This window comes from Carcharodon carcharias, chromosome 2 (assembly GCF_017639515.1).
Source record: "Carcharodon carcharias isolate sCarCar2 chromosome 2, sCarCar2.pri, whole genome shotgun sequence".
Taxonomy (NCBI): domain Eukaryota; kingdom Metazoa; phylum Chordata; class Chondrichthyes; order Lamniformes; family Lamnidae; genus Carcharodon; species Carcharodon carcharias.
The window spans coordinates 23,534,110-23,553,106 of NC_054468.1; the positions used below are offsets into that span (position 1 = coordinate 23,534,110).

Sequence of the window (18,997 nt, forward strand, 5' to 3'; positions counted from 1 at the left end):
TGCAAGGCACCGCATAAATGCAAGTTATTCCTTTATTTTCCTCTCTCAGGTGCTTCCTTACGTTGCATGAATTAGTGGACATTTGACTTGGGCGGGGTGGGGGGGGCATGCTGAGAATATGGACGTAGAGATCAGTGTGTTCTGTACAATTCTCCATTCATATTCATGGAGGGCCCACTGGCTTCTATATCACAAGTTCTCAATATGCATTCAAATCACGTGAATCTCTGTAACAGGAGTCTGGATTGGAAAAAAGCTATCTGAATGTCTCAAATCTGCCATGAGTTTGCATGGGTTTCAGCTAGATCAACGCAAGCACCAAGTCCATATCATCACAGCGTGGCAGGAATGCAAAGAGCAGGGTTTTAGCACAAGCAATTCTGCCAGTCGTATAGATATTCTGTCAGATCTTCACTGATTGGAAAAGCTGAAGTCGTCTGATTGAGAGCGGCAGGCGAAGAATGAGCTTCTGCTGTTGTCAGGGGAAACCAAAACTCCATTTCCCACTACAGAGCATGGTATTAGCAGATATGAAGTGACTGTTAAACAGAATGAATGACACACAGCTCAAGACCCATAGAGCGGTAAGCGAGAAGAATTGGCTTTCGTATTGTGCAGCACTAAAGAGATGTGTCGTGTAACATTTCAGTGGAGGATAAATTCACGGCCCCTGGGGAATATCTTGACCTTACTGCAATACATAAGCAGCTGATATTGGATAGGAGAAAAAAACTCCACTGCAGGTAACCTCCCTTGAGAAAGCACTGGCAGACTAGAAAGTATTACTCCTGACTGAAGAGGCGTTATACCGGCCAGAATGTTACGAGTCCATCGCAGTGGGGATAGGGCCGTAAAATGTGGTGAGCCATTCTAAGCTCCATCGACTTTGGCAGGAATGTAAAATCCCGCCCACAGTGACAATCATTGAGGAAAAACTGGTTGACCATGAGGGAATAAAAACAGAAAATGCTGGAAAGACTCAGCAGGTCTGGCAGCATCTCTGGAGAGAGAAAAACAGAGTTAATGTTTTGAGTCTGTATGACCCTTCTTCAGAGCTGAAGAGAAGTAGAAATGTGATGAAATTTATACTGTTGAAGGGAGGTGGAGCAGGTGAAGCTGGATAGAAGGCCAACGATAGGTGGGGGCTAAGGCGAGATTGACAAAGATGTCATGGACTGTGAGGGAGATTGTTCAGTTTCTGCTCCTGGGGCTGTCTGGACAGTTCAATTATAGGTAACTGGTCTCTCCTTATATGAGGCAGTGGCATAGTGATATTGTTGATGGACTAGTAATTCAGAGACCCAAGGTGATATTGCTTAACGGTCCTCTGAAATGGCCTAGCAGGCCACTCAATTTTATCAATCCATTAAAAAGCTTCCCAAACAGCACTGTGGGTGTACCTGCATCACATGGACTCATCACCACCTTCTCAAGGTGAATTAGGGATGAGCAATAAATGCTGGCCTAGCCAGTGATGCCTACACCCCATGAATGAATAAAGAGAAATTTACATTTCACAGAAATGCCAGACAATGGCCACCTCTAACAAGAGAGAATTTAACCATCACCTCTTGACTATAGCATTGCTATTCCCACAATCAACAACCTGGGGGTTACCATTGACCAGAAACTGAACTGGGCCAGCCATATAAATACTGTGGCTGCAAGAGCTGGTCAGAGGATGGGAATTCTGTGAAGAGTAACTCACATCCTGATCCCCCAAAACCCGTCCACCATCTACAAGGCACAAGTCAGGAGTGTGATGGAATACTTTCCATTTGCCTGGATTAGTGCAGGTCCAACAACACTCAAAAAGCTCAAAACCATCCAGGACAAAGCAGCACACTTGATTGGCACCACATCCACCACCTTCAACATTCACTCCCTCCACCACCAATGCACAGTGGCAGCACTGCAGCAACTCACCAAGGCTCTTTCGACAGCGCCTGCCAAACCTGTGCCCTCTACCGCCTAGAAGGATCAGGGCAGCAGATCCAAGGGAACACCTCCACCTGTAAGTTCCCGTCCAAGCCACAATGCCATCCTAACTTGAAACTGCATCATCGTTCCTTCACTGTCACTGGGTCAAAACCTGGTTCAAGGAGGTGGACACACCACCACTGTCCCAAGGGCAATTAGAAATGGGTAATAAATTACATAGGATTACATGGGACATACGGCACAGAAAAAGGCTATCCGGCCTAACTAGTCCCTATTGTGTTTATGCTCCACTCGAGCCCCCTCCCATCTTTTCTCATCTAGATCTGCCATCATAATCATTCATTCCCTTCTCCCTCTGGTTTCCCCTTTAAAGTATCTATACTATTTACTTCAACCGCTCCTGTGGTAGAAAATTCCGTATTCAGAGCATTCTTTGGGTGAAGATGTTTCTTCTGAATTCCCGATTGGATTCACACAGACCCATACAACTCCTCCACGTTGTTCACTGTTATATACACATCCTTGAGTCTAATGGTTGACAGGGGAGGATAGTGTTGCTCACAGTGACAGGACTCAAAGCACTGCATTACCTCAGAGGGTCTTCAATACCTGGGGCAATGAGAACGAGTTACGAAAATAAATATGTTGTGCTCATCAAGGGACCAGGAGGAATTCCCTGAAATTTGGGCCGGGATATTCCGGCCCCCATCGCGGCCCAGCCAAAAATCCAGAGACTTCCGGTGGGAATGGATGATCCAGGCAGTGGGCAGGGCCGGAAAATCTTGCCCATCACAGAATCACAGAGTGCAGAAGAGGCCCTTCGGCCCATCGAGTCTGCACCGACACGTGAGAAACACCTGACCTACCTACCTAATCCCATTTACCAGTACTTGGTCCATAGCCTTGAATGTTATGACGTGCCAAGTGCTCATTCAGGTATTTTTTAAAGGATGTGAGGCAACCCGCCTCCACCACCCTCCCAGGCAGCGCATTCCAGACCGTCACCACCCTCTGGGTAAAAAAGTTTTTCCTCACATCCCCCCTAAACCTCCTGCCCCTCACCTTGAACTTATGTCCCCTTGTGACTCAACCTTCAACTAAGAGGAACAACTGCTCCCTATCCACCCTGTCCACGCCCCTCATAATCTTGTATACCTCGATCAGGTCACCCCCTCAGTCTTCTCTGCTCCAATGAAAACAACCCAAGTCTATCCAACCTCTCTTCATAACTTCAATGTTTCATCCCAGGCAACATCCTGGTGAATCTCCTCTGCACCCCCTCCAGTGCAATCACATCCTTCTTATAATGTGGTGACCAGAACTGCACACAGTACTCCAGCTGTAGCCACACCAAGGTTCTATACAATTCCAACATGACCTCCCTACTTTTGTAATCTATACCTCGATTGATAAAGACGTGTCCCATATGCCTTTTTCACCACCCCACTAACATGCCCCTCCTCCATAGTCCCAAATTCCAGAGTTCTTTAAAAAACAGACCAAATTTCCGTGTAGCTGTGGGATCATGTGTGAGAGATATGTTAACCAGTTTAACAAGGAACTCCCAGTTCCGAATGCTGGCCTTGCCAGTGACACCCACATCCCATGTACAGGTTAAAAAAAAGTCATGCATCACAGAACAAAGCCATTCAGCCCAACTGAGCTTGTGCCAGATCCAATTAGTCACACCCACGTCCTTTTCCCTCATAGCACTGTAACGAATCCCTTTTCAAAAGTGTATCCTTTTAGGAAGCTACAATTAAAACTGCTTCCTCCATTCTTTTAGCCAGTGTATTCCAATCCATAACAATTTGCAGTGAAAACCCATCTCCCCGCATCCCCCTCCAATTCTTTTGCCAATTATTTTATATCTGTTTCGTCTGGTTACCGACCCTCCTGCCAAGTAAAAACAGTTCCTCACCCGCAGAAATTTTCATGTAATTTAATGAAAATCAGGTAACCATCGCCAGGGCAGTGCCTCAATTGGGGCATTGTCGCTACCCACCGCCCCCACCCCCAACAACCCGAGCAAATGTCCTGTATTATCTATACCCAGCAAGGGAATTACCCCAAGTTCAGGATCAGGAAAACCTACACCACTCCCCCTCCTACCCAACCCCCTTCACTAACTAATCAACAGTGGAAGCAATCATAGTCATGCCTGACCCTACCCCTCACAATGTCCACACTTTCCAGCAGATATTGAGCAGATAGTGATGAGTATTAAGTGGGCCCTGCTTAATGCTAATGCTCCCTCACCCAGGATAACTTCAGCCAACTATTACCCTGACTAAGGTCAACTAACTAAGTGTGAGCTGCTGGTTCTGCATCACAACTGCTGCTGCATTTTATTCACAATGCACAGCACTGATATCAATGTTCTAGAGGGAGATACATTCCAAACCAGTCATAGGTTTTGAACTGTTCCAGTTTGGGATTCTGAGTGAGTCAGTTAAACTGTCAGTTTGACAGGACTTCGTGGCAATATCTGTAAGTTATCTTGGTGGACTAACATTTTGGTGTTATTTACCACTGTATTTATTTATTATTTTTATCAATGTTTACGTTCTCAATTCCTATTTCCTGTCTTTATCCTGGATCAATGTTATTTGGGTATAGAATGTTGCTTAATGGCTATTTGTATTTTGACTCTGTGGCTTGCTGGGGGGGGAGGGGTGGGGGGGGTGCGGGGTGGGGGGCTGCGGGGTGGGGGGTGGTATGTGGGTGTAGAGATGCAGTGGTATGTTTCCTGGACTAATGATCCAGAGAACATGATGGGAAATCCCATCAACTGGACATCAGTTTAAACAATAATATAAAGTCAAAATACTGCCTATGCTGGAAATCTCAAATAAACACAAAAGATGTTGGAAAAGCTCAGCAGGTCTGTGGAGGGAAACACTTATCGAAATGACCTTTCGTCAAACAACCCAGATATCGAAAGTTGGCATCAGGCAAATGACCATGAAAAATAAATAAATAAATAAAATAAAAATACCTGGAAAAGCTCAGCAGGTCTGACAGCAACTGCGAAGAGGAACACAGCTAACGTTTCAAGTTCTGGTTAATTATGGTAAAAACCCAACTGGCTTACTTACATCCTGTAGTGAAGGAAATCTGTGGACCTTACCTGATTTGCCTCATATCTGACTCCAGTCCCATACCATTGCGGTTGACTTTTAACTGCCCCCTGGGGGCTGAGCACACTAACTTATTGGGGCACCAAGCACCACTGAGGGCAACTACAGATGGGCAATAAATGCCAGCCACACCCACATCATGAGAATAACATTTTTTTAAAATGTGGTAGGAGATGGTGCTTCCTTGATCAAGCCTCCCTGGGAAGAAGCTGTGATCCTTGGTCGGGAATCGAAGTTCCAGATTTTCTGAGATCGATGGGCACATTATTGAGGTGAAGGCAGTGAGGCAGCAGTAAGTATCGCCGATTGATTTGCCGGACCCCAGTGTCCTGGCTCTATACCTACAGACGTTGGGTGGCATTTTCCGTGACCCCCCACCGATGGCGGGCATGTTCGCCGGCATGCCCGGGTAATGTGGTGAGAAAACGAAAGTTTCACAACGTTGCGAAGACAGTTTGTGACCGTCCGCCCCTCCTGTCGATGGCAGGCTGCCCTTCCCACCGTCGGACGTCTGGAACCTCATTGTGATACATCCGCATATCATTATAGCCCAGAATCAACCCCCACGCTGGATGGTCCGGGCACGACGTGCCTCACAACAGCAAGTATAAGGCGGGCTCTTGGTGGCCTGCACTCCGAGGGGAACTCGGAGCTGAGTGTGCAGTAACGGTGCACAGCGCTCGTCAGAGTTGCCTGTTGGACTCCAAGGTTGAGGCTCGTTGGAGAGGGGACAATGGCTGCTCTGTGGTTGATCTGAGCTGGGGGAGTGGGCAGTGGCTGCACTGCGGTTGAGGTGAGTTGGGGATGTGGGCAGCGGCTACTCTGTGGTTGATCTGTGCTGGGGGAGTGGGCAGTGGCTGCACTGTGGTTGATCTGAGATGGGGGAGTGGGCAGTGGCTGCACTGTGGTTGAGGTGAGCTGGGGATGTGGGCAGCGGCTGCTCTGTGGTTGAGGTGGGTTGGGGGAGTGGGCAGCGGCTGCACTGTGGTTTAGGTGAGCTGGGGGAGTGGGCAGCGGCTGCTCTGTGGTTGAGGTGGGTTGGGGATGTGGGCAGCGGCTGCTCTGTGGTTGATCTGAGCTGGGGGAGTGGGCAGCGGCTGCTCTGTGGTTGAGGTGAGCTGGGGATGTGGGCAGCGGCTGCTCTGTGGTTGAGGTGAGCTGGGGGAGTGGGCAGCGGTTGCTCTGTGGTTGAGGTGGGTTGGAGATGTGGGCAGCGGCTGCTCTGTGGTTGAGGTGGGTTGGGGATGTGGGCAGCGTCTGCACTGTGGTTGAGGTGGGTTGGGGATGTGGGCAGCGGCTGCTCTGTGGTTGATCTGAGCTGGGGGAGTGGGCAGCGGCTGCACTGTGGTTGAGGTGGGTTGGGGATGTGGGCAGCGGCTGCTCTGTGGTTTAGGTGAGCTGGGGGATGTGGGCAGTGGCTGCTCTGTGGTTGAGGTGAGCTGGGGGAGTGGGCAGTGGCTGCTCTGTGGTTGATCTGAGCTGGGGGAGTGGGCAGCGGCTGCTCTGTGGTTGATCTGAGCTGGGGGAGTGGGCAGCGGCTGCACTGTGGTTGATCTGAGCTGGGGATGTGTGCAGCGGCTGCTCTGTGGTTGATCTGAGCTGGGGATGTGGGCAGCAGCTGCTCTGTGGTTGATCTGAGCTGGGGATGTGGGCAGCGGCTGCTCTGTGGTTTAGGTGAGCTGGGGGAGTGGGCAGCGGCTTCACTGTGGTTTAGGTGAGCTGGGGGAGTGGGCAGCGGCTGCTCTGTGGTTTAGGTGAGCTGGGGGAGTGGGCAGCGGTTGCTCTGTGGTTTAGGTGGGTTGGGGATGTGGGCAGCGGCTGCTCTGTGGTTGAGGTGGGTTGGGGATGTGGGCAGCGGCTGCTCTGTGGTTGAGGTGGGTTGGGGGAGTGGGCAGCGGCTGCACTGTGGTTGAAGTGAGCTGGGGGATGTGGGCAGCGGCTGCTCTGTGGTTGAGGTGGGATGGGGATGTGGGCAGCGGCTGCTCTGTGGTTGAGGTGGGTTGGGGATGTGGGCGGTGGCTGCACTGTGGTTGATGTGAACTGGGTGGTGGGGGGCTGGTGGGGGTGGGGGGTGCGGGGGTGTTGGTGCAAGGGCTGCCCTGAGATTGAGGCGAATTGGGGTGGGTGGGCCAAAGGTTGCCCTGTGTTGAGTCGAGTTGGGGGGTTGGTGGCATGGACTGCACTGTGGCTGATGGTAGTGCACAATGGGAGGGGTGGGGCAGCGGGAAGTGGCCACGCATGAGTGAATCCTTGTATAAAGTGACCATTTCTCAGCAGCTGAGATAGTTCAGGCGCAGCCACATTGCTGTGATGGGAGTTGGGCCTCTAGCTTCTCTGCCCACTCAAGCAACACAGAGGCATCAAAATGCCAACAAGTGCTCTAGACCCTCGGGCACAGACTGCAAAGCGTTTTAGTGGACTGCAGAATAGTTGTACAATCTCCTTGCGATGGAGCAGTCACTGGTGGAGGTGCTCACAGCCCCTTACAATGTCTTCATTCAGGTTTGGAACAGTCTCTCCCGTGGTTCAAGCTAACAGTGCAACCTTGCAGCACGGTTTAGGAGAATACCTGCACCTGAGCTGAGAGCACAGCATGCAGTCCAATGGGCAAAGCTGCTGCCAATCGGTCTGGTGGACTGGGGTGGAGGATGGTGTGGTTTCGGGCAGCCATGCAGTGCACTAAGCTCTGGCCATCCAAGTGGTGCCCAGCGATCTCCAGGATGCATTAAGGGGCCTTCAGATTTTAACAAGAGAGGTTCTTAGAACACCCAAGCTAACCCATGCATCTCCCTCTTTTATCATGCAGGAGGAGTACATCAGGAGCATGCAGCCTGGTGAACTAGCTGTACGCCTTGCAGTGTAGAGAGTGGAGACGAGGGAGAAGGGAGTGACGCAGGCACCTGCCTACACAGAGGGAGGAGTGCACCCTCAGGAGGAAGGGGTGACTGGGGCCTCCTCACACATCACTGAAGAGCCACAGTGAGCTGTCGCTGGTCAGTGCCTAACTAGACCCAGGGTCTATAGGTGCTTCCTGCAGATGACCAAGAACCAGTGTCGCCGAAGACTGCGCATGTCTAGGGAACTTGTCAGTCACATCTGCCAGCTGCTGCAGGATTTGGCATCACAGGGACACGGGGGCCATCCACTGCCCAAGGCCGTAAAAGTGACAGCAGCACTCAATTTTTACACCAGTGCTGCCTTTCAGGGCTCCACAGATGGTCTCTGTGGGATATCACAAACCTCCACCCACAAATGCATCCATGAGGTCACGGATGCCATCTTCGCGAGAGTGCATTTTGCCTGGGACCAGAAGAGCCAGGATGCAAGAGCGATTGGATTTACCCAGATCCTGGGTTTCCCACAGGTCCAGGGCACACACATGGTGCTCAGATCTCCGCATGGTTTCTAGGGAGTGTGCACGACTCCTACATTCTCAGTTGGTCACAGATCCCTGATGTCTTCCAGGGTCCACAGAAGCTGCAGGGGAGGCTCTGCAGGTGATGTGGCTGATGACACCCGTGCAGTGGCCTCAGGCTGCAGCAGAGAGGAGGTACAACGAGACTCATACTGCAACTCACAGCTTGGTGGAGCCGACCATCAGGATACTGAAAATGAGGTTCCGGTGCCTGGACCGGTCTGGTGGAGCCCTGCAGTACAGTCCACAGAGGATGTCACACATCGTCGTCAACTGCTGCACCTTTTACAACTTGGCACTCCACAGTGAGACAAGCTGGCTGAGGAGAAGATGAAGGAGCTGGAGGCCGCCTCCAATGAGGAGGACATCGACGAGGATGAGAGTGAGGAGGTCCTCGAAGGTGACGATGATGCCATCGCATTGGCCAAATGAGGCAGGCGCACACAGGAGCCCTCATAGCTGCTAGGTTTGGGGAGGATGATGACAACATGCAGTGAGGAGATACCATAGATCCTCACATTGCATTTGTGAATGTTTGACTCATACTGAAGAACACACACCTTCTGCAATAATGCTCCTGTCATGGAGATGCAGTGGAGCCCTAATAGTTGCTCAATTGCAGGAGGATAATGATGGCATGCAGTGAGGACACTCCATAGATCTTCACATAGCCTGTGAGATGTGAGATGCGATTGTGTAGTGGTATTGTCGCTGGACTAGTAATCCAGAGTAAAAACAGAACCACCTGGAAAAACTCAGCAGGTCTGGCAGCATCGGCGAAGAAGAAAAGAGTTGACGTTTCGAGTCCTCATGACCCTTCGACAGAACTTGAATGCTGCCAGACCTGCTGAGTTTTTCCAGGTGGTTCTGTTTTTGTTTTGGATTTCCAGCATCCGCAGTTTTTTTGTTTTTAGTAATCCAGAGTAATGCTCTGGGGTACCTGGGTTCAAATTCTGTCATGGCAGCTGGTGGAATTTGAATTCACTAAGAATCTGGAATTAAAAGTCTAATGGTGACTATGAAACCATTGTTGTAAAAACCCATCTGGTTCACTAATGTCTTTTAGAGAAGGAAATCTGCCATCCTTACCTGGTCTGGCCTACATGTGACCCCAGACCCACAGCAATATGGTTGACTCTTAAATGCTCTCTGAAATAGGGATGGGTAATAAATGCTGGCCTAACCAGTGACTTTAAGCTTTAAATGCATCTGATCCTTTGTCAACCTTCAACACCTGTCTGCTTCAGGAGCACAGGGTCACCGGTCACAGATGCTGACGAGATAGGCCCAGCCCCATCTTAAAGCTGCTGAGAGCACACAAAGAGAATGCTAGAACTCTGTGAGTTCCCACGACATTCTGGCAGCAAAGACAAGCACCATCGAGGTGCAGACATCACTAACGTGTCCAGGGAATGTGAGGCTGGACCATCACTTTGGTCTGAAGGCTGCACAGAGCACAAGGAAGAGGCCCTGCACTGACACACCTGCCCTTATCATATGCAGGAACCAAATTTGAGTGACACAAACACTGGTCATCAGAACAAGAAGGCATAGGCAGGGAGACATTCTTGGGAGTTTAGTAACAAAGTGACCAATTTGTACAAGTGGTTAACACCTGTGCCCAGGCTGTGCAACTACATCTCCTTAACCTTCCTAACCCTGCCACTGTGTCTTGGTGCTCCCCAGACATCTTGCAGCGGAGGTGCAGGCAACTTGCTGACTGCAATGCTCATCTGTGATGACCTGGTCGGGTGTCCCCTGGAGGGCCAAGACTTGGAGGGCACCGTCCTGCTTCAGGGTCCTGCTGTGTGGCAGTGACACCCTCCTCAGCCTGTGGAGCTGGAGCTGCTGAGGTCACAGGAAGAGGGGATTCGGGTGGGCAGAACACTCCCGGAGTCACCTGGGTGGATGGCCACAGGGAGTGCACCTGCTGATCTTCCTCCAAATGGATGCCCAGGGGCCTCCGGCTGACTCCTTGAGGAGAAGGGGTAGCTGGAGGGAGATCGAGCTGCCCTGCACCACTCTCACGTGCACACTGCTGGAGGTGTCATTGATGGAGTTCAGCTCCTACGGCCGTGCAGGACCAATGACCTGAACAAGGTCTCCATGGCAGCTACCATCCTCCAGTGTTGACATTGGTACATTGACATGCCAGTGTTATCACCTCAGACTGAAGGTAGACAGACTCCTCCACCATGCCTTGCAATATGAGGAGTGCAGTTGACATCCCTTCTTGATGTTCCTGAGCTTGCCTTTGCAGCTCCAGCAACTGTGGTATAACTGAGTCCAGAAGGCTCATCATCTGACTCAGACTCAGCAGATTTCTGCCTCCAGCAGTCCTCTGAGTGCCAGAAACCTGGGAAGTTCCTGCTGCCACCTGCTGTGGATCAGACAGTGCGATGTGCTCACTAGACTGTGATCCTGAAGCTACTCTAGAACTAGGTCCCACCGAGGTGTGTGTCTCTGCGCTGGCAGAGGGTGTGTCGGGACTTCAAGGAGGGTGCCTTCAGATTTGGGGCTTGATTGCAGGCCCTGGGTCGTGGATTCTGTCAGCTGTTTCCCAGATGTGCCTGCGAAAGCAAGGGGGTATAATTCTTGCATGGCAGTGGCCTGTGAACCAGGACACATCACTCATGGCATGGTTGTCTGATGGATGTTGCACTGCTGGATTCTCACTTGATAGAGCAGCGCTGACCTCACCGTCAGCACAGGAATGGTCCAGATCCACCCCAGCCAGCTGGATGGCTCTATTTTCAGGTCCATGAGGACTTTGATTTCAGGCTTTCCTCCACCAGTCTGCAACCTCTCCCTCTTGTTGTGTGCCAGCTTGTTCTGCATGAATAGTGATGGAGGGAGTGTAAGCAGGATGCCTGCCAGGCCAGATGATAAGTATGCCTGTCATGTGTGGGTGGTGAGTGGTCCCATCAATGGAATGAGAACAAGGAAGGTTTGTATAAGAGAGTGAATGGTGATGTCTCTTGCACTAGCAGTAAGTGAGGGCCTGGTGGATGAGTTTGTGAGTGTGTGAATTATGAGTGGTGAGAAAAGTGACTTATGCTGGTGGAACAGATATCATCATTCTTGTGGCACTGGGTGGCTGTCCTCTTTTGTAGGGCATTGGCACTGACCACCGCTGCCACCACCTCCCAAGCCAGTGTGGTGATGTTGCTGTCCGTCCTGTGGCCAGAGCAGGGGTAGAGGACATCACGGCAAGACTCCATTATGTCCAAAAGGTGCTCGAGGTATGCGTCATTAGGCCTGAGGTTTTCAGTCTTCTTGCCTTTTGGGGCCATGTCTTCTGTGCAGCAGTCATGGGCTGGAAGCACTGAGAGATATGCATGCTGCTGCACCTTTAAGTATGGCGCCCAGCATGATGCAGCAGTGAGGTCATGGCATGGTGGGCGAATAAGTGCCCACCCATTATTGAAGCATTATTGAAGTTCTGTCGAAGGGTCATGAGGACTCGAAACGTCAACTCTTTTCTTCTCCGCCGATGCTGCCAGACCTGCTGAGTTTTTCCAGGTAATTCTGTTTTTGTTTTGGATTTCCAGCATCCGCAGTTTTTTTGTTTTTATCATTATTGAAGCATTGTGTTTCGTGGGAATGCATAACTGATGAGGCAGGATTGGGACGATACGGCACGAAAAGCCACCCTTGCGGCTGGCAGGTAAACCGTCGTTTATCCCGCCTGCTACTGCACTTAATGCAAATCTGGGACATTCCACCCATTGAGTGAAGACAGCTAACTCAGCTTGCTCTAGATCAGCAGGAAGCCAGCTGTTGAGATTTGCGATAAAAAGAAAGAAATACACTTAAAATGCATCTTGCATGACATCAGGACATCTCAAAGCATTTTACAGCCAGACTAGTCATCGGTAGTAAGGACACCCACAACCACATTGCAAAACATAATGACACTGCTTCTGGTTATTGTTATCCTTAATTCTATGCCTGTAGCTAATTCCAGGCTAATATGTTGCTCACACGTGTGTCAAACAGGTATCAGTGTCACCAACATTTTCATTTCCCCCTACTGAATAGCAATGACTCAAATGCCCATATAAGATTAATTTTGCGGGAGGGGTTCAGACCTGGTAACAAAGTGTTGTCTTTTATTGTCACACAGCATAGCTCAGGACTTGAGGGGGGGGATGGAAGCATAGTGCTAATCCCATTGGACTAGTAATCCAAGAGTCAATAGTCCAGAGACATGAGTTCCAATCCTACCATTTAAATTCAACTTATGAATCTGGAAAAAAAAAATTCTTGCTTCCTTAATAGTGATCATGAAAGTCTTGGCTTGCCAAAAAAAACCATCTGGTTCACTAATGTCTTTCAGGGGAGAAAACCTGCTGTCCTACCCCTGTTTGGCCTACACATAAAGTGAGAATCACAACAATGTGGTTGACTCTTAACTGCCTTCTGAAATGGGTTGGCAAGCCGCTCAGTCATGTCAAAATGCTCCAGAAATAAAGCACTGTGCATACACCCACACCACGTGGGCTGCAGAGGTTCAAGGACTTGGCTCACTGCCACCTTCTCAAGAGCAGTTATGGATGGGCACTAAATGAGTCTTGCCAGCAACGCTCACATCCCAAAAATGAATTTTAAAAAGATTGCAGTGTTTAGGCGGTTATTTATAAATCATATATTGTGAGGATATTGAGTGGAATAGCAACTTCTACCCAATTTCTTCATTTCACTAGCAAGGCAACCATCAGCCAGCATTTGTACTTTTTTGCTCAGGCAAATGGCATTTGTTCGGTTTTTTGCCATCTCTGTGCCTTTTGTTAGAAATCCACTCTCCCTTCAGTCCCTGTTTCTTTACTTGACCTGATGGAATCAATCATCCTTTTCTCTTGCTGTGCTGTATCCCTCAGCATGGATGCTCTTCATACCTTGAGCGAGAGCATCATGTTTTCCTATTTGAGGCTTGTGTTTTTCTAGTCTACAACTTGGCTCTGCAGCTTTCCACAACAGTGACAACTTCTTGCACAGCTCGAAAAACTAAATCAATCATTAATCAAAGAAATTCTTTAATGTTCCCCCACTGTATCGACATCGCTTTTACACTCTAAGTGCATTTGTAAAATTGTACTGTATAGGCTATCATATTGATGCAGGCAATAAGATAAAAGCAGATCAATCCATACTAATCTTACACTGATTGCCGTGCACTGCAGCAACTCCCAAAGTACAGATGCTCATTAATGGCCAATGCCCAAACTTAACCGGGTGCCAGCAAGTGACAGGAATTTGATCTGGGAGGCCTTTGCAAGATACATGTGGAACAAGGCTTTAAATATTAATTGGCACCATGAACAACAGGTAAGTATGCAATGCAATGAAAGAACTGTAAGGCTTTATGCGGGCTTAGCAAGGACGAGGAGCAGCTAAGACATAGAGACTTGGACCATCCACTGAAATCATGCTTTTGTTGCCAGATTTAACTTCTGGGGTTTCTTAGCATTTTCTCCAATATCTTAAGACTTTTTAGGTCAAGTCAGATGGAATTATAGAATGGTTACTGTACAGAAGGAGGCCATTTGGCTTGGCTTATCCATGTTGCCTCACTGCAAGCGCAGTCAACCCAGTCCAACTCCACTGCCTTTTCCCTGAAGCCCTCCAGAAATGTTTCTCTTCAGATAATTATCCAATTCTCTTTTGAAGGCCTTGACTGAATCTGTCAAATCTTTCTAACCTGTTCATCTCTTTCCATCCATGTGACATGCACACCTGGGCCAATCTAGTCTGGTGGCACCTCCAATTCATTGAAAGGAGCTGACTTCATGAACACATTGAGGCTGGTGCTCTACCGTGGAGCACATCATCCTTGCCGCAGCCTCACTGGCAGAGCAACCAGATGACAACACATTCCTTATGTGTGGCTCACAAGGCACCAAAGTACACCACAAAGTGACCTACAAAGATAAGACATTTTAACCCTCCTGGTTGAATATATTCTTTGTGGAGACGAGGAGAGATTTTAACCCGCAGGGAGGGGCAGGGACCTTTAAAACAGAACATTCAGCCTTACTAGATTGTTTGTGTTGACACCCGCTGGAAGCACGCAGGAGATTCATTGCTTTATGTAAACTGGAGTCCCGTTATATCAATAGGATCCCAATTGCATTTTGGGGCCCAAACAGGGAAGATGCCACATTTTTCTCAGCATGTGAAGGCACTTCGGAAGCTGTTGGGCCTTTGTGTGGCCAGGTAAAGCAAGAGTGCTCCTCCTTGCCCCACAGAAAATGTTGTAGCCTACCCTAGGTTGGACTCCCCCAATCCTGCCACCTATCCTTCAAGGACAGAGGTAGCAGATGTGTGGGAGCACCATCACCTCCTAGCTCCTCTCCAAAGCTGGAATGTGACAGAAAAAACGTTTTTATGTATTGATGCCGTTGTGTTCGGGCAGTTACAACTGGTGCACTGATTGCACAATGTGTTGTTTTTTTATTTTAAAAAAATTTCTCTGCATATATAATACATTTTAATTGTTGTCTTTGGGCTTATACTCCGTAACAAAAAAGAGAACAACTTGAGCTGCAGCTGATCAGCAGTTCAACTTGTTTAATGTCATTATTGTTTTTATGTACAGACCTGTTGCGTGGCAGTACACAGATGCTGTACACTCCCTGGTGGATTTGTCCCAGGCACTGGGTAAACATGTTTGTGTTGGATGACTTAAATTGGTTCTGGTTTTGAGCGAGTTGCATTATAGTCGTTGCTAGGTATTCCCACCTCCATCTTACCCACCCTGCACGATCATAAAGAAAGCTGAAACTCACTGGGTGGGGGGAGGGGGCTGCAGGCTGGGGGAATTCATTTTCACCTCACACACCTGGATGGGAAACTCATGGGAGCAAGGTGTTTTGGGGTCCCCTCCCCAACCTGTGACCACCCCCTCCCCTCCCCCCCACCAATCTTTGTTCCTACTTATAGTTACAATTTTCAATCCTATTTTTAATCTTTGACGATTTGGATATTTAAGTATCCTTCTAACTGCAGTAACATTTGACAAGTGTAAAGGTTAATGTGTTCTCCAGTAATAAAATTTAACTGCAACAACTAACACTTAAGGAATTTTGCTTCAATCCAGCTGGCCAGGGACTGTTTCTCATCAAATTTCCTGGTCTTCAACTCCTGAGAGAGAAACCTGGGATGGCTGAAATACCACTGACTCCATTTCCTGCAATCTGCCCACCAGGACTAGAATATCTTCTAAAGGTACAAAAGGCACTTGACCAATTGTTCATTTTAAACTTTTGTTGATGATACTAAAGGGCGATGCACACCTCTCCTGAACTTCCTTCGATAAAAAGAAACATTAGGCAGAACGTACGAGCAGGCAGCCTAACCTCTATCACCCATTCATGCCCTGCCAAAGCATTTTCCAGGAAAACTGTTTACACTGAGAGCATCTCCTCATTGGTCAGAATTAAGAATTGATACCACCTTGGCTAGCCAGAGAATGGATGGTAATGGACACCATCACAGAGCACTTTGTGATAGTGCTATGCTCTGCCGTGACATAGTTATTTGCTCTAAGAGACATGAAGGGAATGGTTCCCTGAGAAAATATTTTGAATAATGACTGGCCCCTTACAAAGATGTTGGGTTGGAAATTGTAAGACCACATTAAAATTAATGGAATAAAAATCAGGAGCTTTAATCCTGTATATCCCCAGATGATACTCCCTGTACATTACCTCCTCACCAGGAGGCCCTGGTCATGGACAGAGTCAGCCCTAATATCAATCAGCAGAGGAGGAAAACATAAAGGATTGGGGTGTAATTATTGACAAGTCATTGATAGTATCCAGTCACTGTACAAGCTTATTAGAAAGCTTGGTTATTGTTATAACCATAGCTGGTATTAACTGTTGTGCAAACCAAAACCCAGAGGGAAAGTTGGCTTACAGGCCATACCCTTTATTTTTGTGTTCTGAAAATGAGAAGACAATGTACTGATCTCAGCAGTAAGAGGTCCAGTAACATTTCTGGGATTTTAAAAATTAACAAGACTAAAATAAAACTTAAGTACACAAGATTATTGTTACACAATTAAGGTTAGTCTTACAACCATTCCCCCCAAAAAACTCTCCACTAGAACAGACCCGCAAGTGAACACCTTCCAGGCAATACTCCCTTATAGATGTCTAACTATAAGAAATCCAGTAATATTACCCAAGGCAAACTGCTGTAGCTTCAATAAAGGCATACCACATGACCTGTAACTCACTTTCACTCTGCTATGGAAAACCAAACTTAAGAATAAAACTGCCTTTTGCAGCCCAAGACTTTTCTGGCTTGACTGGATGGCTGATTCAAACTGTATCTCCTCCCAGCTCAGAGCTGACAGCTCCCAACTCAACAGCTCAAACAGCTCCAGCTGCTATCTCAACAGCTGAAACTGCAGTTCCAGCTTTGGCTATCCTAAGCTCTTCACAGTAACTCTAAATTACCTTTTTCCCCCTTTCATCTCATGTTCCATTGTTCTCACACCTCCTTGAAACTCAAATCCTTCCAAATATAAAATCTTTCAACCCTCTATCTTGTCTTTGCCTTCAGGTCAATAAAATATAACGTCCCCTTCTGAGAAACCTGAGAAACTCCTGCAAGATGCAAGCATGTTTCTTTTCATCTCTGACTTTCCTTTGATGTCCAAACAAAGTCTCAACTTATCTAGAAATACAAATGCTAAATCTAACCTATTTACTTGCACCTCAAACATAACACCATTATCCTTTTCATGTTTTAAACCCCCCAGACAATCTGTCTCCTATTAATCTCTGCCCATCTTAATTAAATCATGCACACACACACTCCCACACACATACACACATATATACACACACATACACAAACACTCCCACACACACACCCACACACACATAGCCTTCTCCACAGAATAGCACAATATTCCTAAAAATATTCAAAACATCTATTTCTCACATTATTTATTTGGGGTTTTGATCATAGGTGGAAGCAAGTTGTTCTTTCATCAATCATTGGCAGGGATGTTTTTGGAGCATTAGCAGGAATTGCATGCAATCACATTCATGACATGGATCTTTCCTCAATAGGTGCACGAAATGAGAATTGCATGCTGTCCCTTATAACGTTCTCTCTGTGCATGTTAATACTTGGAGACTCACATAGAACATGTGTCCCAATCCTCTACACACACTTCCAGTAACCCAGGCTTTGCCATTTTTTTCTTCGTTCATGGGATGCGGGCATCACTGGCTAGTCCAGCATTTATTGCCCATACCTAATTGCCCTGGAGAAGGTGCTGGTGAGCTACCATTTTGAACCACTGCAGTCCATCTGCTGTAGGCATGGCTGTTAGAGAGGGAGTTCCAGGATTTTGACAGTGTGGAAACAGCAATGTAGCTCCAAGTCAGGGTGGCGGGTGACTTGGAGAGTAATGTGCAGGTGGTGGTGTGCACCTGCTGCCCTTCTCCTACTAGGTAGTACAGGTTGTGGGCTTGGAATGTGCTATTGAAGGATCCTTGGCAAGTTACTACAGCACGTTTTGTAGATGGTACGCTCTCCTGCCATTGTGTGTCTGTGGTGGAGGGCATGAATGTTTAAGGAGGTGGGGGGGGGTGGTGGTGGGATGCCAATCAAACAATCTGCTTTTCCCTCAGGAGCACTTTTGGATAGAATTGCCCCACTGTGCGCTGAAAGGAATAAGATGAACACAATGTGCCTCTTTTCCCCATAGCTCTATTGTTTACACATAGCAGAATTAGGTGCCAGTGTGTTTATATACCAAACATGATGCCTTGTAGAGGGCAGGTTCTAATGCTGGATTATTTTATCCATTATCTTTTGAATATGCAAAGTAATCTCATGAGAGATAGAAAAGTATTTGACATCACACAGCAGGAAAGCACACTAAAAACAATCAAATGTAAAAACTATACTTAATAAAGTCATATCCCACAAAAGTAATCCACTACATGGCAGAGATGTTTACTGTTGTGCAACATAAGAAAGAAATAGAAAATCAATTAATCTCTGTTGTTTCACAGATGGATTGCCTTCTGATTCATCAGCAGTTGGAACTAATGGAAGGTAAGTGATTGTAGACACAGATGAGTTGGCATGAACACGTCAACTTTAGTTCCACTTTGAAGTGTGTACACAGTACCATAGTTTTCCTTTCACTCTCTGAAAATTGAAATAGCTTAGGTACATACGAATTTTCAGTAGAAGTATGAAAGCTCTATCCACTGCAGGCGTCCCCTTCCCATCCTAAAAATTTGGTCAGCATTTCCTCCCTATTTAACACGAAAAATGGGCACATTGACAGGTTCATCTCATTGTTGTTTGTCAAATGATGCTGGCAGAGGAAGCATAATACAGTTTCCTAAATAATCCCAGTCACTTGTGCTATACTGTGAGAAATAACGTGCTGTTTAGAGAATGTGAAAAGACTTTTTAAAATCAGCTTTAAACGTTCTGTATTGGCAGGCAAACATGTGGTACTGTA

The 18,997-nt window shown here is 47.7% G+C and overlaps 1 protein-coding gene across 1 annotated transcript in view; it reads left to right on the plus strand.

Annotated features, from left to right (window-relative positions):
* The first annotated feature begins 4,419 nt into the window (after positions 1-4,419).
* LOC121270724 (phospholipid scramblase 1-like) overlaps positions 4,420-18,997 on the plus strand; it is a 48,526-nt gene continuing 33,948 nt past the window's right edge. The window contains exons 1-3 of the mRNA XM_041176107.1: positions 4,420-4,431; positions 15,596-15,723; positions 18,537-18,579. Of these exons, the coding sequence (XP_041032041.1) occupies positions 15,658-15,723; positions 18,537-18,579 (109 nt within the window). The 5' untranslated portion in view covers positions 4,420-4,431; positions 15,596-15,657. The remainder of the gene's footprint in view (positions 4,432-15,595; positions 15,724-18,536; positions 18,580-18,997) is intronic.